Source organism: Dendrobates tinctorius, unplaced genomic scaffold (assembly GCF_039654945.1).
Source record: "Dendrobates tinctorius isolate UK_male_01 unplaced genomic scaffold, ASM3965494v1 ptg000257l, whole genome shotgun sequence".
NCBI lineage: Eukaryota > Metazoa > Chordata > Amphibia > Anura > Dendrobatidae > Dendrobates > Dendrobates tinctorius.
In genome coordinates, this window is record NW_027361924.1 from 6,360,944 (window position 1) to 6,386,243 (window position 25,300).

The window sequence follows — 25,300 nt, forward strand, 5'->3', positions numbered from 1 at the left end:
CTGTCTCAGCAGTCATTTTCCCACGATGTCTCATCCTTTTACTTATTTACATGCGGTTTGTGCCGCCAGTTTAACTCTTTACATTGCAAACGACATTATTTATTTCACGTTCTGTGTGATTCAGGTGCGGGACGCGCTCACCGTGCAGCCATTATAAAGTGTATAGATGGGGGAGGAGAATACGTACTGTGTACTATTTGTCACCACTAACACTTTTTTCCCGTGCCCACGACGCGCGTCACCTACCCAAACTGGTTGGAGGAGATCCGAGCGGCTGGGAGGAAGTTTTCTAATGGCGGTGTGATGAGACGGGCGGTGGTGGCAGAAATATCCGGGTCTGGTCGCCCCTAGATGACGTCACACGGATGCCATATCGCAATCAGCTCCTCCTTTATCTAGTAGATTCTACTAGAACACGCGCATCTCACAGTTTAAAGGGGATTTTATTTATCTATCTTAAAGGGACACCCTAAATAGAGAACCCTTCATGTGCCGCTCTCCACCCCCGGGTGTGACACAGTGTAGGCCGGAGCGCTCCAGTAATCAGTGCACGATTACCAATTACTATCTAACAAACTATGAGGCTGGATGAGACTTGTGGTCTGTGTCTCTGAGCGTTGTCTGCACTCATCAGGTCTCAGCTCCCTTGTCATACATTAGGGAATTGTCCTGTAAGCAGTTACATATTATTCTGTTTTAGCGTTCTCCCTGTGAGACTAAAGTTTAGATACAACTACAACTCCCAGCATGTCCTCACTGCCACAGGCTAAAGATTAGAAAAACTCTGATTCCGCCGTACAAAATAGGAAATTGCTTACATGGCAACTCCCAAATCAACCAAGACGACGCAGAAAATAACAACGGAAGCTTTACTGTGAGAAAACGACAACTTTATTATACAGCAGTAAATGCAGAAAATGAATGATGGGATTAGATACCATCTTCCAAGCCCTGTATCTAATCCTCTCCTGTGTGATACTATCTGCTGAGCCGTGTATCTAATCCTCTCCTGTGTGATACTGACTGCTGAGCCATGTGTATCTAAGCCTATCCTGTGTGATACTGTCTGCTGAGCCGTGTATCTAATCCTATCCTGTGTCATACTGCTGAGCCATGTGTATCTAATCCCCTCCTGTGTGATACTGACTGCTGAGCCATGTGTATCTAATCCCATCCTGTGTGATACTGTCTGCTGAGCTGTGTATCTAATCCTATCCTGTGTGATACTGACTGCTGAGCCGTGTATCTAATCCTATCCTGTGTGATACTGCTGAGCCGTGTATCTAATCCCCTCCTGTGTGATACTGACTGCTGAGCCATGTGTATCTAATCCTCTCCTGTGTGATACTGTCTGCTGAGCTGTGTATCTAATCCTATCCTGTGTGATGCAGACTGCTGAGCCGTGGATAGGATTAGATAGGATAGGATTAGATACACAGCTCAGCAGTCAGTATCACACAGGATGGGATTAGATACATGGCTCAGCAGTCAGTATCACACAGAAGAGGATTAGATACACGGCTCAGCAGATAGTATCACACAGGAGAGGATTAGATACACAGCTCAGCAGTCACGATCACACAGGAGAGGATTAGATACACGGCTCAGCAGACAGTATCACACAGGAGAGGATTAGATACACGGCTCAGCAGTCAGCATCACACAGGATAGGATTAGATACACAGCTCAGCAGACAGTATCACACAGGATAGGATTAGATACACGGCTCAGCAGACAGTATCACACAGGATAGGATTAGATACACGGCTCAGCAGTCAGCATCACACAGGATAGGATTAGATACACAGCTCAGTAGACAGTATCACACAGGAGAGGATTAGATACACGGCTCAGCAGACAGTATCACACAGGATAGGATTAGATACACGGCTCAGCAGACAGTATCACACAGGATAGGATTAGATACACGGCTCAGCAGACAGTATCACACAGGATAGGATTAGATACACGGCTCAGCAGACAGTATCACACAGGATAGGATTAGATACATGGCTCAGCAGTCAGTATTACACAGGAGAGGATTAGATACACAGCTCAGCAGACAGTATCACACAGGATAGGATTAGATACACGGCTCAGCAGTCAGTATCACACAGGCTAGGATTTGATACACGGCTCAGCAGTCAGTATCACACAGGAGAGGATTAGATACACGGCTCAGCAGACAGTATCACACAGGATAGGATTAGATACACGGCTCAGCAGTCAGTATTACACAGGAGAGGATTAGATACACAGAACAGCAGTCAGTATCACACAGGAGAGGATTAGAAACACAGCAGTCAGTATCACACAGAATAGGATTAGATACACGGCTCAGCAGACAGTATCACACAGGATAGGATTAGATACACGGCTCAGCAGTCAGTATCACACAGGAGAGGATTAGATACACGGCTCAGCAGACAGTATCACACAGGATAGGATTAGATACACGGCTCAGCAGGCAGTATCACACAGGAGAGGATTAGATACACAGCAGTCAGTATCACACAGAATAGGATTAGATACACGGCTCAGCAGGCAGTATCCCACAGGAGAGGATTAGATACACGGCTCAGCAGATACAGTAGTATCACACAGGATAGGATTAGATACACAGCTCAGCAGTCAGTATCACACAGGATAGGATTAGATACACGGCTCAGCAGACAGTATCACACAGGAGAGGATTAGATACACGGCTCAGCAGGCAGTATCACACAGGAGAGGATTAGATACACGGCTCAGCGGACAGCATCACACAGGATAGGATTAGATACAGGCTCAGCAGACAGTATCACACAGGAGAGGATTAGATACATGGCTCAGCAGATAGTATCACACAGGATAGGATTAGATACACAGCTCAGCAGACAGTATCACACAGGATAGGATTAGATGCACGGCTCAGCAGACAGTATCACACAGGATAGGATTAGATACACGGCTCAGCAGACTATCACACAGGAGAGGATTAGATACACTGCTCAGCAGACTCACACAGGAGAGGATTAGATACACGGCTCAGCAGTCAGTATCACACAGGATAGGATTAGATACACGGCTCAGCAGACAGTATCACACAGTATAAGATTAGATACACGGCTCAGCAGTCAGTATCACACAGGAGAGGATTAGATACACGGCTCAGCAGTCAGTATCACACAGGATAGGATTAGATACACGGCTCAGCAGACAGTATCACACAGGATAGGATTCGATACACGGCTCAGCAGACAGTATCACATAGGATAGGATTAGATACACGGCTCAGCAGTCAGTATCACACAGGATAGGATTAGATACACGGCTCAGCAGTCAGTATCACACAGGAAAGGATTAGATACACAGCTCAGCAGTCAGTATCACAAAGGAATAGATGCACAACTCAGCAGACAGTATCACACAGGAGATGATTAGATGCACAGCGCAGCCGATCAGAGGGTAATTATCCTGCAGAGATTACATTAATATCCTGATAGAAAAGAATGGAAATAATTCCCAAATGTTTCCTGAAAAGTAACAAAAACTTGATCAAAATTTAAAAAAAATAACAAAAAGCAGCAATAAAAAATAACTACCGTAACTCATGAGAAAATAAATAAGAAATAAAAAAATATTATAAGTTAAAAATAAAGAATTTACAAAAAAAAAGGGTCAAAAATTATAGTAAATGAAACGATGTAAATAAAAATGAATTAAAAATGTTTTATAAAAATATTTAAAAAATATACATATTACAAATAGAAATTGGTGAGAAAAAAATAAAAATCATTTAAAGATTCATCAATTAAATGAATAAATAGAAATGTACCGTAAATGAAAAATTAAATAAAAAAAGTTGCTTAAAAATAAGAACCTTGAAGGTGATTTTTGTCCAGGGTCTGAGTATGTTAAGCAAAGGAAAAAAAAATGAATGTCTTCTGTCTCTGTCTCGGCGTCATTCCTCTTCTGCAGGACATGAAAGGTCTTCTGTCTCTGTACAAGTAGTGGCAATCAGCAGCGAGGAAGCCTCTCCTTATATACTCGCTGGCTCTGACGCCTCCTAGCTTGTTTCTTTTGGATACCTGTCTGACACTGGAATGGAGCCGTGCACCTGTCCGCACCCACCGATCACCTGTCTGAGGTTTACCACTGGAGCGCGATGACACGACTGTTCCGCCAAGAACATGAAGCAGAGACACAATCCACTAAGAGCTGGTATTTTTTTTTTCTCATTTGCCAGTGAGGCAGTGGCATCATATGGGAGCAAGGTTTTGTGTGGGGGCATGTTATGGGGATGGGGGCATAATACTGTGTCAAGGACATTAAATGGTTGCAAAGTACTGTGTGGGGGCTGCATATGGTGACATAATACTGTGTGGGGCATAACACTATGGGGCATCATGTGATGGCATAATAATGTGTGGGGGCTTTGTATGGGGCATTCTACTGTCTGGTGGTCTCATATGGACATACATTACCATGTATGGGTGTTATATAAGTTACAGTACTGTGAAAGCATCATATGGGGGCACTGTACTGTGTGGGAGCATCATATGGGGGAACTGTACTGTGTGGGAGCATCATATGGGGGAACTGTACTGTGTGGGAGCATCATATGGGGGCACTGTACTGTGTGGGAGCATCATATGGGGGCACTGTACTGTGTGGGAGCATCATATGGGGGCACTGTACTGTGTGGGAGCATCATATGGGGCACTGTACTGTGTGGGAGCATCATATGGGGGCACTGTACTGTGTGGGAGCATCATATGGGGCACTGTACTGTGTGAAAGCATCATATGGGGCACTGTACTGTGTGGGAGCATCATATGGGGGCACTGTACTGCGTGGGAGAATCATATGGGGGCACTGTACTGCGTGGGAGAATCATATGGGGGCACTGTACTGTGTGGGAGCATCATATGGGGGCACTGTACTGTGTGGGAGCATCATATGGGGGCACTGTACTGTGTGGGAGCATCATATGGGGGCACTGTACTGTGTGGGAGCATCATATGGGGCACTGTACTGTGTGGGAGCATCATATGGGGGCACTGTACTGTGTGGGAGCATCATATGGGGCACTGTACTGTGTGAAAGCATCATATGGGGCACTGTACTGAGTGGGAGCATCATATAGGGCACTGTACTGAGTGGGAGCATCATATAGGGCACTGTACTGTGTGGGAGCATCATATGGGGGCACTGTACTGCGTGGGAGAATCATAAGGGGGCACTGTACTGTGTGGGAGCATCATATGGGGGCACTGTACTGTGTGGGAGCATCATATGGGGGCACTGTACTGTGTGGGAGCATCATATGGGGGCACTGTACTGTGTGGGAGCATCATATGGGGCCACTGTACTGTGTGGGAGCATCATATGGGGCACTGTACTGTGTGGGAGCATCATATGGGGCACTGTACTGTGTGGGAGCATCATATGGAGGCACTGTACTGTGTGGGAGCATCATATGGGGGCACTGTACTGTGTGAAAGCATCATATGGGGGCACTGTACTGTGTGGGAGCATCATATGGGGCACTGTACTGTGTGGGAGCATCATATGGGGCACTGTACTGTGTGGGAGCATCATATGGGGCACTGTACTGCGTGGGAGCATCATATAGGAGCACTGTACTGCGTGGGAGAATCATATGGGGGCACTGTACTGTGTGGGAGCATCATATGGGGCACTGTACTGCGTGGGAGCATCATATAGGAGCACTGTACTGCGTGGGAGAATCATATGGGGGCACTGTACTGTGTGGGAGCATCATATGGGGGCACTGTACTGTGTGGGAGCATCATATGGGGGCACTGTACTGTGTGGGAGAATCATATAGGAGCACTGTACTGTGTGGGAGAATCATATAGGGGCATTGTACTGTGTGGGAGCATCATATAGGAGCACTGTACTGTGTGGGAGCATCATATGGGAGGACTGTACTGTGTGGGAGCATCATATAGGGGCACTGCACTGTGTGGGAGAATTATATGGGGGCACTGTACTGTGTGGGAGAATCATATGGGGGCACTGTACTGTGTGGGAGAATTATATGGGGGCACTGTACTGTGTGGGAGAATTATATGGGGGCACTGTACTGTGAGGGAGCATCATATGGGGGCACTGTACTGTGTGGGAGAATCATATGGGGGCACTGTACTGTGTGGGAGCATCATATAGGGGCACTGTACTGTGTGGGAGAATCATATGGGGGCACTGTACTGTGTGGGAGCATCATATGGGGGCACTGTACTGTGTAGGAGCATCATATGGGGACACTGTACTGTGTGGGAGCATCATATAGGGTGTAGCAAAGCCAGATAGGACTGGGTTAAATCATAGCATAGCAAGTCTTGAGTCAATGTACCTGACTTTGTTTTACAGTAGGAATCATTGCTCTGTGTTCACTGGGTGGGTGTCAGTTTGCTGGATATTGAGCATAGTCAAGTGTTTTGCTGGTGAATGACCAGCCAAAATGTGAGCTACAGCTGGGAGAGAGATGTACAGAATGGAGAATGAATGGCTTAGCTGGGAAAGCTGAGTAGTCTGTGTGTTGGAGCTGCAGAGAACATGTGGAAGCTGCAGTCTGTTCAGTGTGAGCCATGGGCAGACATACCGCCGGTTCAATCGGTGCGGCTGCATCGGGGCCCAGAGGCTCCAGGGCCCCCTGCAGGGCAGCTAATAATGAGGGCAATCTGGCTGGTTTCTCCGGGCCCGAGGCTCCGGGGGGGCCCCTGGCCAGATTGCCCTCATGTGCGGCGGGCAGGGAGCGATCCCAGCAGCTCCGCTGCCTGCAAGCGAAAATAGCAGCAGAGCGGAGTTGCAGGGATCCGTCCTGCTTCCTGTCTCTGACACAGACAGCAGCGCCGCTGGATGACGTTGCTGGATGACAACATCATTCAGCGGCCGCTGTGCCACAGCGACGAAGCGCGGGTGCCGGTGACGCTGCGGACAGGTGAGAGGTGCTCTGTGTGTGTAGAGATGAGTGGTGGTGTGTGTGTGCGTGCATGCGTAGCGCTGCGGGGAATATGCAGAGACATCAGTGGTGCTGTGTGTGTCTGTGTAGGTGGAGGAGAGGGGAATGATGGGGACAAGGCAATGATGGGAGTGATGGAGAGAAGGCAATGATGGGGTGATGGGGAGAAGCCAATAATGGAGGTGGTGGAAAGGGCAATGATGGGGTGGTGGGGGGAAAAGAAATGATGATGGGGTGGTGGGGGAGAATGCAATGATGGTGGTGGTGGAAAGGGTAATAATGGAGGAGGTGGGGGAGGAGGAAATGCAGGTGGTGGAATGGGCAATGATGGGACTGGTAGGGGAGAAAGCAAAGATAGTGGTGGGGGAGAAGACAATGATGAAGGTGGTGAAGAGGACAATAATGGGAGGCAGGGGGAGGAGGACAATGAGGGGTGTGGGGGATTGGGATGGGAGGAAGGGGGACTTATAACGGCCTTAGGAACGGGGGAGGTGGAGAAAGACATTATTGCTTATTATGTCTAACACAATCCCTTAGTATATAGTGTACTCACTTATGTCTAACACAGTCCTTTAGTATATAGTGTACATACTTATTATGTATAACACAGTCCCTTAGGATATAGTGTACTCACTGATTCTGTATAACACCATCCTTAGTTACATAGTTTCCTCTTATTATGTATGACACCATCCCTTATTACGTACCATCCTCTCTAGTTATATATGGTGCCGTCCCTTATTATATAGCCTACTCTGCTGTTATGTATAGTGCTGTCTCTTACATAGTGTATTCTTGTTAATTTTGCCATTTACAGCGCCCTCTTTTATTACATAGTCCCCACTCTTTTTTGATATAAAATGACTGCTGATCGAGGAGCCGGTGACCAGACGAACAGTCCATCAGCTCCTCCATTAGAAAGGAAGCTTTCCCATGCTCCATCAGCCATCATTGCATTATACAGCTAACAAGACAGGACGGTATGTTATAAAGACAGGGGCTATATATAATCCAATATGTAAGGGACGGTACTGTACATAACAAGAGAGGCCACTGTGTAATAAGAGATGGCAATATACATAAGGAGACTATGTAATATATATACACCTGTATTTGTGTGTGGCTATATATATATATATAATGTGTAGCTTTGTCACCATAGAAGGAAGGGGGCCCAGACACATTTCTTGCACAGGGGCCCCAAGCTGTCAGCTTCCGCCCCTGGTGTGAGCCGTGTCTGGAGTTGAACACGTCTGTTCAGGGCTGGAAGCTGCTGGAGATCAAGCGGAAGGTGATATCACGACGGGTGGGATTGTGCCCCTGCTGTTTATAAAGTCTGCTCTGGGAGAAAGGACTGATATCTATCTAGGGAAGACCGCACTGACATATATGTAGCTGCGGCATTACCTGTTGATTTGCTGTTTTTTTTGTACTGAATCCTTTAGAGTTTATTGAAAGTGATAAAACTGCAGCTGTTTGGACCAAACAGCACGGCCTGTGTGAACGCTCCCTAATGGCTACCTGAGAGCGTGAATCCCTACAAGGGGAATAGATCCCTTTATGGAGGCATAATGCTGTGTGAATGGACATCAAATGGGTGTATGTACAAGACAATGTGTGGGGGCGCCATATAGCGTGTGATAGTATATGAGGGGGCTCTAGGGGCGTGATACTGCATACAAGTGGTATTGCACTGTGTGGAAACACTATGGGGGACACTATGGGGGCTCTGGGGGACACGGTTTCTATTGGAGCGCCTAAAACACATAGGACAAGTTTAGAGGTATAGCTTAGCTTCAAAATATTGGCGTCAAAAATAGCCTTTCCTTCTTTCCTAATCCTTAGGAGATGGGACACATGGCCCAAATCAGATCGTGCCCTCATTCACTGTGCTTCAACTAATGGTCTCCCTATATACAGCACCTTCAGTATATACAGCACCTTCAGTATATACAGAGCCTTCAGTATACACAGCACCTTCAGTATACACAGCACCTTCAGTATACACAGCGCCTTCAGTATACACAGCGCCTTCAGTATATACAGCGCCTTCAGTATATACAGCGCCTTCAGTATACACAGCGCCTTCAGTATACACAGCGCCTTCAGTATACACAGCGCCTTCAGTATACACAGCGCCTTCAGTATACACAGCGCCTTCAGTATACACACAGCGCCTTCAGTATACACACAGCGCCTTCAGTATACACACAGCGCCTTCAGTATACACACAGCGCCTTCAGTATACACAGAGCCTTCAGTATATACACAGCCTTCAGTTTATACACAGCGCCTTCAGTATACACAGCGCCTTCAGTGTACACAGCGCCTTCAGTGTACACAGCGCCTTCAGTATACACACAGCCTTCAGTATACACAGCGCCTTCAGTATACACAGAGCCTTCAGTATACACAGAGCCTTCAGTATATACACAGTGCCTTCAGTATATACACAGTGCCTTCAGTATATACACAGTGCCTTCAGTATATACACAGTGCCTTCAGTATATACACAGTGCCTTCAGTATATACACAGTGCCTTCAGTATATACACAGTGCCTTCAGTATATACACAGTGCCTTCAGTATATACACAGTGCCTTCAGTATACACAGAGCCTTCAGTATATACAGCGCCTTCAGTATACACAGAGCCTTCAGTATACACAGAGCCTTCAGTATACACAGAGCCTTCAGTATACACAGAGCCTTCAGTATACACAGCGCCTTCAGTGTACACAGCGCCTTCAGTGTACACAGCGCCTTCAGTGTACACAGCGCCTTCAGTGTACACAGCGCCTTCAGTGTACACAGCGCCTTCAGTATACACAGCGCCTTCAGTATACACAGAGCCTTCAGTATACACAGAGCCTTCAGTATACACAGAGCCTTCAGTATACACAGAGCCTTCAGTATATATAGTGCCTTCAGTATACACAGAGCATTCAGTATACACACAGTGCCTTCAGTATACACAGCGCCTTCAGTGTACACAGCGCCTTCAGTGTACACAGCGCCTTCAGTGTACACAGAGCCTTCAGTATACACAGCGCCTTCAGTATACACAGCGCCTTCAGTATACACAGCGCCTTCAGTATACACAGAGCCTTCAGTATACACAGAGCCTTCAGTATACACAGAGCCTTCAGTATATATAGTGCCTTCAGTATACACAGAGCATTCAGTATATATAATGCCTTCAGTATACACAGAGCATTCAGTATATATAGTGCCTTCAGTATACACACAGTGCCTTCAGTATACACAGCGCCTTCAGTGTACACAGCGCCTTCAGTGTACACAGCGCCTTCAGTATATACAGAGCCTTCAGTATACACAGCGCCTTCAGTATACACACAGCCTTCAGTATACACACAGCGCCTTCAGTGTACACAGCGCCTTCAGTATACACACAGCCTTCAGTATATATAGTGCCTTCAGTATACACACAGTGCCTTCAGTATATACACAGTGCCTTCAGTATATACACAGTGCCTTCAGTATACACACAGTGCCTTCAGTATACACACAGTGCCTTCAGTATACACAGAGCCTTCAGTATATACAGCGCCTTCAGTATATACAGCGCCTTCAGTATACACAGAGCCTTCAGTATACACAGAGCCTTCAGTATACACAGAGCCTTCAGTATACACAGCGCCTTCAGTGTACACAGCACCTTCAGTGTACACAGCGCCTTCAGTATACACAGAGCCTTCAGTATACACAGAGCCTTCAGTATACACAGAGCCTTCAGTATATATAGTGCCTTCAGTATACACAGAGCATTCAGTATATATAGTGCCTTCAGTATACACAGCGCCTTCAGTGTACACAGCGCCTTCAGTGTACACAGCGCCTTCAGTGTACACAGCGCCTTCAGTATATACAGAGCCTTCAGTATACACAGAGCCTTCAGTATACACAGAGCCTTCAGTGTATACACACAGCGCCTTCAGTATACACACAGCGCCTTCAGTATACACAGAGCATTCAGTATATATAGTGCCTTCAGTATACACAGAGCCTTCAGTATACACACAGCGCCTTCAGTATATACAGATCCTTCAGTATACACAGAGCCTTCAGTGTATACACACAGCGCCTTCAGTATACACACAGCGCCTTCAGTATATACAGTGCCTTCAGTATATATAGTGCCTTCAGTATACACAGAGCCTTCAGTATACACACAGCGCCTTCAGTATATACAGAGCCTTCAGTATATACAGAGCCTTCAGTATACACACAGCGCCTTCAGTATACACACAGCGCCTTCAGTATACACACAGCGCCTTCAGTATACACAGCGCCTTCAGTATACACAGCGCCTTCAGTATACACAGAGCCTTCAGTATACACAGAGCCTTCAGTATACACAGAGCCTTCAGTATACACAGCGCCTTCAGTATACACAGCGCCTTCAGTATACACAGAGCCTTCAGTATACACAGAGCCTTCAGTATACACAGAGCCTTCAGTATACACAGCGCCTTCAGTATACACACAGCGCCTTCAGTATACACAGCGCCTTCAGTATACACAGCGCCTTCAGTATACACAGCGCCTTCAGTATACACAGCGCCTTCAGTATACACAGAGCCTTCAGTATATACAGCGCCTTCAGTATACACAGAGCCTTCAGTATACACACAGCGCCTTCAGTATACACACAGCGCCTTCAGTATATACAGCGCCTTCAGTATACACAGAGCCTTCAGTATACACAGCGCCTTCAGTGTACACAGAGCCTTCAGTATACACAGCGCCTTCAGTATACACAGCGCCTTCAGTATACACAGCGCCTTCAGTATACACACAGCCTTCAGTATATATAGTGCCTTCAGTATACACACAGTGCCTTCAGTATATACACAGTGCCTTCAGTATATACACAGTGCCTTCAGTATACACACAGTGCCTTCAGTATACACAGAGCCTTCAGTATATACAGCGCCTTCAGTATATACAGCGCCTTCAGTATATACAGCGCCTTCAGTATACACAGAGCCTTCAGTATACACAGAGCCTTCAGTATACACAGCGCCTTCAGTGTACACAGCGCCTTCAGTGTACACAGCGCCTTCAGTATACACAGCGCCTTCAGTATACACAGAGCCTTCAGTATACACAGAGCCTTCAGTATACACAGAGCCTTCAGTATATATAGTGCCTTCAGTATACACAGAGCATTCAGTATATATAGTGCCTTCAGTATACACACAGTGCCTTCAGTGTACACAGCGCCTTCAGTATATACAGAGCCTTCAGTATACACAGAGCCTTCAGTATACACAGAGCCTTCAGTATACACAGAGCCTTCAGTATACACAGAGCCTTCAGTGTATACACACAGCGCCTTCAGTATACACACAGCGCCTTCAGTATATACAGCGCCTTCAGTATACACAGCGCCTTCAGTATACACAGCGCCTTCAGTATACACAGAGCCTTCAGTATACACACAGCGCCTTCAGTATATACAGAGCCTTCAGTATACACAGCGCCTTCAGTATACACAGCGCCTTCAGTATACACAGCGCCTTCAGTATACACAGCGCCTTCAGTATACACAGAGCCTTCAGTATACACAGAGCCTTCAGTATATATAGCGCCTTCAGTATACACAGCGCCTTCAGTATACACAGCGCCTTCAGTATACACAGCGCCTTCAGTATACACAGCGCCTTCAGTATACACAGCGCCTTCAGTATACACAGCGCCTTCAGTATACACAGCGCCTTCAGTATACACAGCGCCTTCAGTATACACACAGCCTTCAGTATATACACAGCGCCTTCAGTATATACACAGCGCCTTCAGTATATACACAGCGCCTTCAGTATATACACAGCGCCTTCAGTATATACACAGCGCCTTCAGTATATACACAGCGCCTTCAGTATACACAGCGCCTTCAGTATACACAGCGCCTTCAGTATACACAGCGCCTTCAGTATACACAGCGCCTTCAGTATACACAGCGCCTTCAGTATACACAGCGCCTTCAGTATACACAGCGCCTTCAGTATACACACAGCCTTCAGTATATACACAGCGCCTTCAGTATATACACAGCGCCTTCAGTATATACACAGCGCCTTCAGTATATACACAGCGCCTTCAGTATATACACAGCGCCTTCAGTATATACACAGCGCCTTCAGTATACACAGCGCCTTCAGTATACACAGCGCCTTCAGTATATACACAGCGCCTTCAGTATACACAGAGCCTTCAGTATACACAGAGCCTTCAGTATACACAGCGCCTTCAGTATACACAGCGCCTTCAGTATACACAGCGCCTTCAGTATACACAGCGCCTTCAGTATACACAGCGCCTTCAGTATACACAGCGCCTTCAGTATACACAGAGCCTTCAGTATACACACAGAGCCTTCAGTATACACAGCGCCTTCAGTATACACAGCGCCTTCAGTATACACAGAGCCTTCAGTATACACAGAGCCTTCAGTATACACAGCGCCTTCAGTATACACAGCGCCTTCAGTATACACAGCGCCTTCAGTATACACAGCGCCTTCAGTATACACAGCGCCTTCAGTATACACAGCGCCTTCAGTATACACAGCGCCTTCAGTACACACAGAGCCTTCAGTACACACAGCGCCTTCAGTATACACAGCGCCTTCAGTATACACAGCGCCTTCAGTATACACAGCGCCTTCAGTATACACAGCGCCTTCAGTATACACAGCGCCTTCAGTATACACAGCGCCTTCAGTATATATAGTGCCTTCAGTATACACACAGTGCCTTCAGTATATACACAGTGCCTTCAGTATATACACAGTGCCTTCAGTATATACACAGTGCCTTCAGTATACACAGAGCCTTCAGTATATACAGCGCCTTCAGTATATACAGCGCCTTCAGTATACACAGAGCCTTCAGTATACACAGAGCCTTCAGTATACACAGCGCCTTCAGTGTACACAGCGCCTTCAGTATACACAGCGCCTTCAGTATACACAGAGCCTTCAGTATACACAGAGCCTTCAGTATACACAGAGCCTTCAGTATATATAGTGCCTTCAGTATACACAGAGCCTTCAGTATATATAGTGCCTTCAGTATACACACAGTGCCTTCAGTGTACACAGCGCCTTCAGTGTACACAGCGCCTTCAGTGTACACAGCGCCTTCAGTGTACACAGCGCCTTCAGTATATACAGAGCCTTCAGTATATACAGAGCCTTCAGTATACACAGAGCCTTCAGTATACACAGAGCCTTCAGTATACACAGCGCCTTCAGTGTACACAGCGCCTTCAGTGTACACAGCGCCTTCAGTATACACAGAGCCTTCAGTATACACAGAGCCTTCAGTATACACAGAGCCTTCAGTATATATAGTGCCTTCAGTATACACAGAGCCTTCAGTATATATAGTGCCTTCAGTATACACACAGTGCCTTCAGTGTACACAGCGCCTTCAGTGTACACAGCGCCTTCAGTGTACACAGCGCCTTCAGTGTACACAGCGCCTTCAGTATATACAGAGCCTTCAGTATATACAGAGCCTTCAGTATACACAGAGCCTTCAGTATACACACACAGCGCCTTCAGTATATACAGAGCCTTCAGTATACACAGAGCCTTCAGTATACACACAGCGCCTTCAGTATACACAGCGCCTTCAGTGTACACAGCGCCTTCAGTATATACAGAGCCTTCAGTATATACAGAGCCTTCAGTATACACAGAGCCTTCAGTATACACAGAGCCTTCAGTATACACAGAGCCTTCAGTGTATACACACAGCGCCTTCAGTATATACAGCGCCTTCAGTATATACAGCGCCTTCAGTATACACAGAGCCTTCAGTATATACACAGCGCCTTCAGTATATACACAGCGCCTTCAGTATACACAGAGCCTTCAGTATACACAGAGCCTTCAGTATACACAGCGCCTTCAGTGTACACAGCGCCTTCAGTATACACAGAGCCTTCAGTATACACAGAGCCTTCAGTGTATACACACAGCGCCTTCAGTATATACAGCGCCTTCAGTATACACAGAGCCTTCAGTATATACAGCGCCTTCAGTATACACAAAGCCTTCAGTATACACACAGCGCCTTCAGTATACACAGAGCCTTCAGTATACACAGAGCCTTCAGTATACACAGAGCCTTCAGTATACACAGAGCCTTCAGTATACACAGCGCCTTCAGTATACACAGAGCCTTCAGTATACACACAGCGCCTTCAGTATACACAGAGCCTTCAGTATACACAGAGCCTTCAGTATACACAGAGCCTTCAGTATACACAGCGCCTTCAGTATACACAGAGCCTTCAGTATACACAGAGCCTTCAGTATACACAGAGCCTTCAGTATACACAGAGCCTTCAGTATACACAGAGCCTTCAGTATACACAGAGCACCTTCAGTATACACAGAGCCTTCAGTATACACAGAGCCTTCAGTGTACACAGAGCCTTCAGTATATACACAGAGCCTTCAGTATATACACAGCGCCTTCAGTATATACACAGCGCCTTCAGTATATACACAGCGCCTTCAGTATATACACAGAGCCTTCAGTATACACACAGCCTTCAGTATACACAGAGCCTTCAGTATACACAGTCCATTTGCAAGATCTTCCCCACAATATGACGTCCCCCATATTTCTGTATATAGTGCTCCCAGTCCCACTGTTACATTGTGCCCCCTACGTATTACCGGAGCCAGAGCCCCCATTCACAGTGTGCCCCTCTATACAGTACAGTGCCCAGTTTTGCTCCCTGACTCCCTGGCTTGCGGGTATGACACGTGAGAGTAGTTACAGGCCTGTGTTACAAACTGGCACCGTGGGAAAGCGGAGCTGGCAGCCTCCCCACCCCTGCGGCCTCACCTGGAGGCTCAGGGCGGTGACGTGACTGAGCCATGAGTGTGAACGGCCATCATTGCAACACTTAACTCTTTCAAGTTCTTACTGTTTCCAATATCACTGCTTGCTGCCATTGAATGCAAACTTTTAGTATTGAGCCTGAAGACGTATCCCCACTGGGTCAGCTCACACCGGTGCAGATTCGTTACAGTGTATCAGAGCACATTCTTGTAACCTGTCCCGCAGCTGAGTGACCAGGGTGGGTCTTCTCAGCCCCTGGGTGTAAAGAGTGGGTGAAGACCAGTTCTTCCAGCCACTATTGGGGTAATATTCAAGTTTTCTTAGGGTCCCGAATATGTGAAAATCTGAGATTGGAGACAAGAAAATCAGTCTGACATGCTTTATGTTATATTGGTATAAGTGCGGCCGTCACCCAGCTTTCCCAGAAGGAGATATCACTAAAAAAAAACACTGATGGTCAAAAGCATTTCAGGAGAATTTGCTTCTTTAGGGAAATAAATAGAAAAATAATGATATCTGCAGAATAAAGAAGTGGGCAGCTTTCTGCAGACTCGGGGTCATTATGGGGATTTCTGCTAAAATACAGAAGAAAAACAAAGGAATAGAAAGTGCCGGACACAACATTTCTGGGTCTGGTTCTCACTAATGTTGTGCTGATCAGAATGAGACAACTGCAGAATAAGACATTTCAATCACACATAGCAGTTAAAACCCCTCAAAATACCCCAAAATAAATTCACCCCGCAGACCAGATCTGCTAAACTAATACAGACCCCCCTAAACTAACAGAGTCCAGAACAAACCCACTAAGCTAATAGGGAACCAAAACCAGACTCCTTAATCTAAAGGAGAATCCATATCGGACCCCGTAAACTGATGGAGAACCAAGACCAGACCCCATAAACTAATGATCACAGATCAGACCCCCTAAACTAAGGGAGAACACAGACCAGACCCCATACACTGATGGTCACAAATCAGACCCCATACACTGATGGTCACAAATCAGACCCCCTAAACTCAAAGAACCAAGGCCAGACCCTCTATACTAATGGAGAACTCAGACCAGACCCCATACACTAATAAACATAGACTAGACCCCAAAACTAATAGAAAATCAAGGCCAGACCTCAAACTAACAGGGAACCCAGACCACACACCTAAGCTAAAATAGAATCCATACTAGACCCCCTAAACTAGTAGAAAATGCACACCAGATCCTAAAACTAAGAACCCAGAACAAACCCACTAAGCTAATAGGAAACCTATACCAAGCCACCTAAACTAATGAAAGACCAGACCCCCTAAACTAACGGAGAACTCAGACCAGACCCCCTAAACTAATGAAGAACCCAGACCAGACAACTAATGGAGAACAGAGATCACACCCCCTAAAATCATGGGGAAACCAGGACAGACCCTCACAACTAATGGAGAAACCAGGACAGACCCCCAAAACTAAGAGAACAAAGAAGAGACCCATAAACAATAATAGAGAACCCAGACCAGACCCATAACCTAATCGAGAACCCAAACCAGACGCCCAAACTGATGAAAACCTCCCCCCAAAATAATAGGGAACCCTGACCCCTAAAAAGTGTCCTCTATGTATACAGACCCCCAGACCTAAAACAAGCCCTTATCCGACCTTTTCTTATCCCTGCACTTGACCAGGAGCAGAGGGAAGGGGATAGGTGGGACTGCGGAGCTTCAGGCAGATTAGGCGGCTCTTCGAGGAGATTTCCTCTGGGAGACTCGGTGATGACGTCCGTTCACAAGGAGAGACCCTCCACCAAGCAAAGAATCCATGGAAGTGGTGAGCAGTCACGATGGGACTCACAGGCGCTGCTCGATGACAGCTGACTGACAAGGCCGAGGACTGGGGCAGACCTAATACTTCTGAGGGTTTGTTACAATGTATCAGTGCAGGTAAAATGTAACAGGAATCAAAGTGGACCAGGTCACAGAGGATTGTCTACGCCGAACACAGTGGTAACAAACCCTCAGCTGTGAGACGTATGAGGGCCGTACCGGATATTAAGCTCCTGGATCTAAACCTTGATCCCTGTTGCTGACATCAGAGATAATAAAAAGGGAGTGAATGGAGTAATTAGCACATGACAGGTTACAGCTAGTGGGCGCTCCTGCTGGGGTCTTGCGGGGTTTTAACCTCCAGCTCAGCAGTTCAGCACCATGGACAGGTAACACCAGGAGGACAGATAGCACCCACACCTCCAGATCCATGACTCCCCCATGTGGAGGGTCTGCAACATTACACCACGAACAAAGTACACTTTAATTATTAGTTCTTAAAATAACTTCCAAAATTGCAGGTATTTAAAAAAAAAAAAAAAGGTTCCTGTGCGGAGATGATCTTATAAATGTGGCCCTACTGTGTAATGGTCGCGTCTGACCATGCAGGAACATGGTCTGATCGTACCACATCTCCTGGGCCAGGGGGTGGGGGAGTAAGAGTATCCAGACAGGATAGCACGGGATCACAGCAGATTCTTTCTGTAAGGTAAAACATTTCAGTGTCTGTTTTTAAGCAATTTTACCTCCAAGAAAGAATAATTTGTGATCCTATGCTGTAATTGTCACGCTCGCGCCTTGGCAGGTTGGTGTGAGTCGGGGGGTTGTGGCCCCACTGCGCCACAGACCAGACTACCCTGGAAGGGGAGTGACTAAGACAGCTGCCTTGGTCTTCACTGGAGTCTCTGATGGTGAGGTCAGGGTTGTGCGGCAGATAGCTGTCGGGTGCCACTCCAGGGGGGTGTCTGGCTGTGGCTGCTGATCCCACTCAGGGACAAGGCACTTGGACAGGTGCGACAGGTAGGCAGGTAGGCACGGCAAGCACGGCTGATACACAGGCATGCACTGCTTCAGACACTGGCAAGCGGGCACAGGAGAGACAGGGCAGGCAGGAGTGGTATATGAAGGAACAGGTTTGGACCTGTTCACACAGCGGGTGCAGGTACGGTTACAGGCGGGAAGGAGTGGAATATGAAGGAACAGGTTTGGACCTGTTCACACAGGAGGTGCAGGTACACATACAGCCAGGAGTGCGGAGTAGGCGGAGCCGTAGGACTGCGGAGTAGGTGGAGCCATAGGAGTGCGGAGTAGGCGGAGCCATAGGAGTGCGGAGTAGGCGGAGCCATAGGAGTGCTGTGGAGAGAAGCTGCAGCAAGAGGTTCTGCAGCAGCAGGAGCAGAGCAAGCTAAACCACAAGGTCTGTAGAGAGAAGCTGCAGCAAGAGGTTCTGCAGCAGCTTGAACAGAGCGAAGCTGAACCACAAGGTCTGTGGAGAGAAGCTGCAGCAAGAGGTTCTGCAGGAGCAGAGCAAGCTAAACCACAAGGTCTGTGGAGAGAAGCTGCAGCAAGAGGTTCTGCAGCAGCAGAAGTGGAGCACAGGCAGAACAGAGCGGAAGCACTAGAGTATAGAGCACAAGCAGACAGGGACGACACCAGGAAAGACACAGCAGGGAAAGGAGACTGACAGACAGAGGTAGGACAGAGTTCAGACAAGGCATAGGTGTGAGACAAGGTATAGGACTAAGGGGACAGACACAAAGCAAGGCTAGACCAAGACAAGACAAGGAGTAATGGCATCGGGACCAGGATATTCTGTCTCCTGGAGGGCGGACAGAGAAGTACTAGCCTAAGTACAGAGACAGGGCTAGGACAAGACACAGAGAACAGGATATTCTGCCTCCTGGAGGGCAGACAGAGAGTACCAAGCAAGGCAAGGGGAAAATCCTCCGGAGAAGGAGATAAACGGGAGAGGACCTGGCAGGCTCAGTAGCAAGATACTGAGTTTAGACATTGCACAGGCATTGATGCAGTGGGTGGGGCAGCCCTAAATACTAGAGGGCTCTAGGTAATTGGTCAGGGACACATTAGCCAGGTGCACCCTGACTCCATAAGAAGCAGAGAGTTCAGGCGCCGCCCCCCTATACACACAGTCAGGAAACATGGCAGACAGGAGACAAGGCATGGAGCTGGCGGCAGAGAGAAATCACAGCATGACCTGGAGCAGTGAGTAAGTTGGTGAGTGGGGGATGGAAGGCCATGCAGCGATGCCAGCAGGGTTGTTACAGTAATGTCAGTATAGTCCCCCCCCGCCCAGGAGCAGTGGTATGATCACACCATGTTCCTGTACGGTCAGACATGACCATTACACAGTACACAGCAGGGGCACATTTATAAGATTATCTCAGCACAGGAAGATATTATTTACACACATCCAATTGTGGAAATTATTATTATTCCAAGAATTATTCACCAGGATGTTAATTAAAATTAGCTCTGTTCATGGTGAAAACCCCTTTAATTATCCAGAATGAACTGAACCAAAACACAATTGATACACGAATCTCCTCACTCCCCAACATCACTCCAGCTATCAAGTAATGAAGTGATGACATTTTTTGAAACAAGATTTATTACAAACTTTTACCTTTTATAATCAATCGTGCTTAAGAATACAGAAACAATTATATATTCACCTTACTCCAGGAAGGAACATTACCCTGCTAAGAAATGTACTGTAAACCCGAACATACACAGGAGAAGTGACCACAGAAACATCTATAATACTGCCCCCTATGTACAAGAATATAACTACTATAATACTGCCCCCTATGAACAAGAATATAACTACTATAATACTGCCCCTATGTACAGGAATATAACTACTATAATACTGCTCCTATGTACAAGAATATAACTACTATAATACTGCCCCTATGTACAAGAATATAACTACTATAATACTGCCCCTATGTACAAGAATATAACTACTATAATACTGCCCCCTATGTACAAGAATATAACTACTATAATACTGCCCCTATGTACAGGAATATAACTACTATAATACTGCCCCCTATGTACAAGAATATAACTACTATAATACTGCCCCCTATGTACAAGAATATAACTACTATAATACTGCCCCCTATGAACAAGAATATAACTACTATAATACTGCCCCTATGTACAGGAATATAACTACTATAATACTGCTCCTATGTACAAAAATATAACTACTATAATACTGCCCCTATGTACAAGAATATAACTACTATAATACTGCCCCTATGTACAAGAATATAACTACTATAATACTGCCCCCTATGTACAAGAATATAACTACTATAATACTGCCCCCTATGTACAAGAATATAACTACTATAATACTGCCCCTATGTACAGGAATATAACTACTATAATACTGCTCCTATGTACAAGAATATAACTACTATAATACTGCCCCTATGTACAAGAATATAACTACTATAATACTGCTCCTATGTACAAGAATATAACTACTATAATACTGCTCCTATGTACAAGAATATCACTACTATAATACTGCCCCTATGTACAAGAATATAACTACTATAATACTGCCCCTATGTACAAGAATATAACTACTATAATACTGCCCCTATGTACAGGAATATAACTACTATAATACTGCCCCCTATGTACAAGAATATAACTACTATAATACTGCCCCCTATGAACAAGAATATAACTACTATAATACTGCCCCTATGTACAAGAACATAACTACTATAATACTGCTCCTATGTGCAAGAATATAACTACTATAATACTGCTCCTATGTACAAGAATATCACTACTATAATACTGCCCCTATGTACAGGAATATAACTACTATAATACTGCCCCCTATGTACAAGAATATAACTACTATAATACTGCCCCCTATGAACAAGAATATAACTACTATAATACTGCCCCTATGTACAGGAATATAACTACTATAATACTGCTCCTATGTACAAGAATATAACTACTATAATACTGCCCCTATGTACAAGAATATAACTACTATAATACTGCCCCTATGTACAAGAATATAACTACTATAATACTGCTCCTATGTGCAAGAATATAACTACTATAATACTGCTCCTATGTACAAGAATATCACTACTATAATACTGCCCCTATGTACAAGAATATAACTACTATAATACTGCCCCCTATGTACAAGAATATAACTACTATAATAATGCTCTTATGTACAAGATGATGACAACTATAGTACTGCCCCTATGTACAGGAATATAAGTAATATTCTTGTATATAGGGGCAGTACTATAGTAGTTATATCCCTGTACATATGGGCAGTATTATAGGAGTTATATTCTTGTACATAGGAGCAGTATTATAGCAGTTATATTCTTGTATATAGGGGCAGTATTATAGTAGTTATATTCTTGTATATAGGGGCAGTATTATAGTAGTTATATTCCTGCACATAGGAGCAGCATTATAGTAGTTATATTCTTGTACATAGGGGCAGTATTATAGTAGTTACATTCTTGTACATAGGGGCAGTATTATAGTAGTTACATTCTTGTACATAGGGGCAGTATTATAGTAGTTATATTCTTGTACATAGAGGGCAGTATTATAGTAGTTATATTCTTGTACATAGAGGGCAGTATTATAGTAGTTCTATTCCTGTATATAGGAGCAGTATTATAGTAGTTAACAACATCCTTTACCCAATTCCATTGCTGTTATCCCATGTGTGTAGTAGTTGTGATTACCTCATAGTGACCCCATTTGTTGCCATCCATCTTTCTCATATTACACCACCTTCTTCCATCATCTTTATTTGCTCTCTTCCTTCTCTTACATAGGATCCTTGAATCCCATTTATCACTGTCACTCACACCTTCCCACAATCAAGGGAAAATATTGAACCTGTCCTGAGCTCTTTTGTCTTCATTCTGACTCTCAAGGACAGATATCAGGAAACGGAGAACCATATCTGTACCTGTGTCTCAGGTTGGGAGATAGCGGCCCTTTCCCAAATACCCATGTCTCATCTCAATCAAAGGTGTCTCAGGTGAGAGAATAATGCAAAATCTACAAGATAAAGAGAAAAAGGAAAAGTCTGACAATCAAGATGACTAATAATTGTCCAGTAATCCGAGCTATGGTGAACTGTGAATCATTCTAGACTAATGTAAAAGGGAATGACATGATAGCAGTATTATAGTAGTTATACTCTTGTACATAGGGAGCAGTATTATAGTAGTTATATTCTTGTACATAGGGGCAGTATTATAGTAGTTATATTCTTGTACATAGGGGCAGTATTATAGTAGTTATATTCTTGTACATAGGGGGCAGTATTATAGTAGTTATATTCTTGTACATAGGAGTAGTATTATAGTAGTTATATTCTTGTACATAGGGGCAGTATTATAGTAGTTATATTCTTGTACATAGGGGCAGTATTATAGTAGTTATATTCTTGTACATAGGAGCAGTATTATAGTAGTTATATTCTTGTACATAGGAGCAGTATTATAGTAGTTATATTCTTGTACATGGGGGCAGTATTATAGTAGTTATATTCTTGTACATAGTGTGATAAAACACTCCGGGATCTCCTTTGCTGGGGTCAAAGGTCACGTGCGTTCAGTATGAAACTCAGGCGCAGAGCTGGATTCGGGTATAACTGACACTGGGTCAGGTTTATTCAAGGTGAAAGCAATGCAAAAGGAAATAAAACATAAAACAAATCCTTGCCTGTCCGGCACTAACTAAACAAAGTACAACCTAACTACCAACTGGCGGGCTTCTCCCGTCCAGCCAAAACCACAGTTGCAGTGGGCACTGCTTCCACTCACGTGTGTCTCTCACACAGACAGGCTCTCTGTGTTCCCAGGCTGAGACCCTCACACAACCACCTTGCATCCTTTTATATCCACCTCCCATTATCCATTAGTAAGCAGGTGCGATACTGACCAGACTAGGCCACATAGGAAAGGAATCTGGGCGAGATATACCTGCCCTCATCCACTATTCCCACATGATTCTCACATATCCCCCCCCTCTGCTCAGACCACTCCGGTCGAGCAATGACACCCGCCAAACAGTGCACTCGGGACAGGGCATCTGCGTTTCCCATCTGTACTCCTGGGCGGTGCTCCACCGTAAAAGTGTAGGCCTGCAGGGCAAGGAACCACCGGGTCACCCGGCTATTCCGTTCCTTGTTCAAGTGCATCCACTTGAGAGGGGCATGGTCAGTGATCAGCCTGAACTTTCGGCCCACCAGGTAATATTTGAGGGCCTCTAGAGCCCACTTAATGGCTAGGCACTCTTTTTCCACGACTGCATACCTTTGCTCGTGTTTATTCAGCTTCCTGCTGAGATAGAGGACTGGGTGTTCCACTCCGTCCCTCACTTGTGAGAGTACGGCCCCGATACCGGTATCAGAGGCATCCGTTTGTACCACAAACTCGCTGCGGAAGTCCGGAGTCCTGTCCTATTCACTGTCCTATTAAGGGAATAGAAGAATCCAGGATATCTATAAACAGAAAGATAGTGAGGAAACACTTAGCTAACCTAAATGAATTCAAGTCTCCAGGTCCAGATGAATTACACCCCAGAGTACTGAAGGAGATAGCAGAAGAAATTTCTGAACCACTCTCCATAATCTTTGAAAATTCTTGGAGAACAGGAGAAGTGCCAGAAGACTGGAGAAGAGCAAATGTTGTTCCTATCTTCAAAAAGGGGAAGAAGGTGGACCCAGGCAACTATAGGCCGGTGAGTCTGACTTCTATACCAGGAAAGATCTTTGAACAAATTATTAAACAACATGTAAGTCAATACCTGGATAAGAATGAAGTGATCAAACAGAGTCAGCATGGGTTTGTAACTAATAAGTCATGTCAGACTAACTTAATTTCCTTCTATGACGGTATCACTGATTGGGTGGATCAAGGAAATGCTGTAGATATAGTATATCTTGACTTCAGCAAAGCATTTGACAAAGTCTCTCATACAATCCTTATTGAAAAAATGACTAAGTATGGAATGGACAAGGCAACTGTTAGGTGGATTCATAGCTGGCTTAGTGATCGGACCCAAAGAGTGGTCGTAAATGGCTGCACATCCAGTTGGAAGAATGTCTCAAGTGGGGTACCACAGGGCTCTGTCCTGGGCCCTGTATTGTTCAACATCTTTATCAACGATTTAGATGAAGGAATTGAGGGTAAACTGATTAAATTTGCTGATGACACAAAGCTAGGAGGGATAGCTAATACTAGAGAAGAGAGAGAGAGGATTCAAAAAGATTTAAATAAACTGGAGAAGTGGGCAGTAACTAACAGAATGGTTTTTAACAGGGAGAAATGCAAAGTACTACATCTGGGCAATAAAAATGAAAAAAGCATTTATAGAATGGGAGGAATAGGGCTAAGTGACAGCACATGTGAAAAAGACTTGGGTATACTAATAGATCACAGACTGAATATGAGTCAACAGTGTGATGCAGCAGCAAAAAAGGCAAATGCAGTTCTAGGATGTATTAACAGAAGCATACAGTCTAGATCACGTGAAGTCATTATTTCCCTCTACTCCTCTTTGGTCAGACCTCATCTGGAATACTGTGTC

At 45.3% G+C, this 25,300-nt stretch overlaps 1 protein-coding gene across 1 annotated transcript in view; it reads left to right on the top strand.

The window, feature by feature from the left end:
* Window positions 1-4,024: 4,024 nt before the first annotated feature.
* Window positions 4,025-25,300, top strand: part of PERCC1 (proline and glutamate rich with coiled coil 1) — a 38,556-nt gene continuing 17,280 nt past the window's right edge. Inside the window, exon 1 of the mRNA XM_073558549.1 lies at window positions 4,025-4,203. Coding sequence (XP_073414650.1) covers window positions 4,148-4,203 — 56 coding nt within the window. The 5' untranslated portion in view covers window positions 4,025-4,147. The remainder of the gene's footprint in view (window positions 4,204-25,300) is intronic.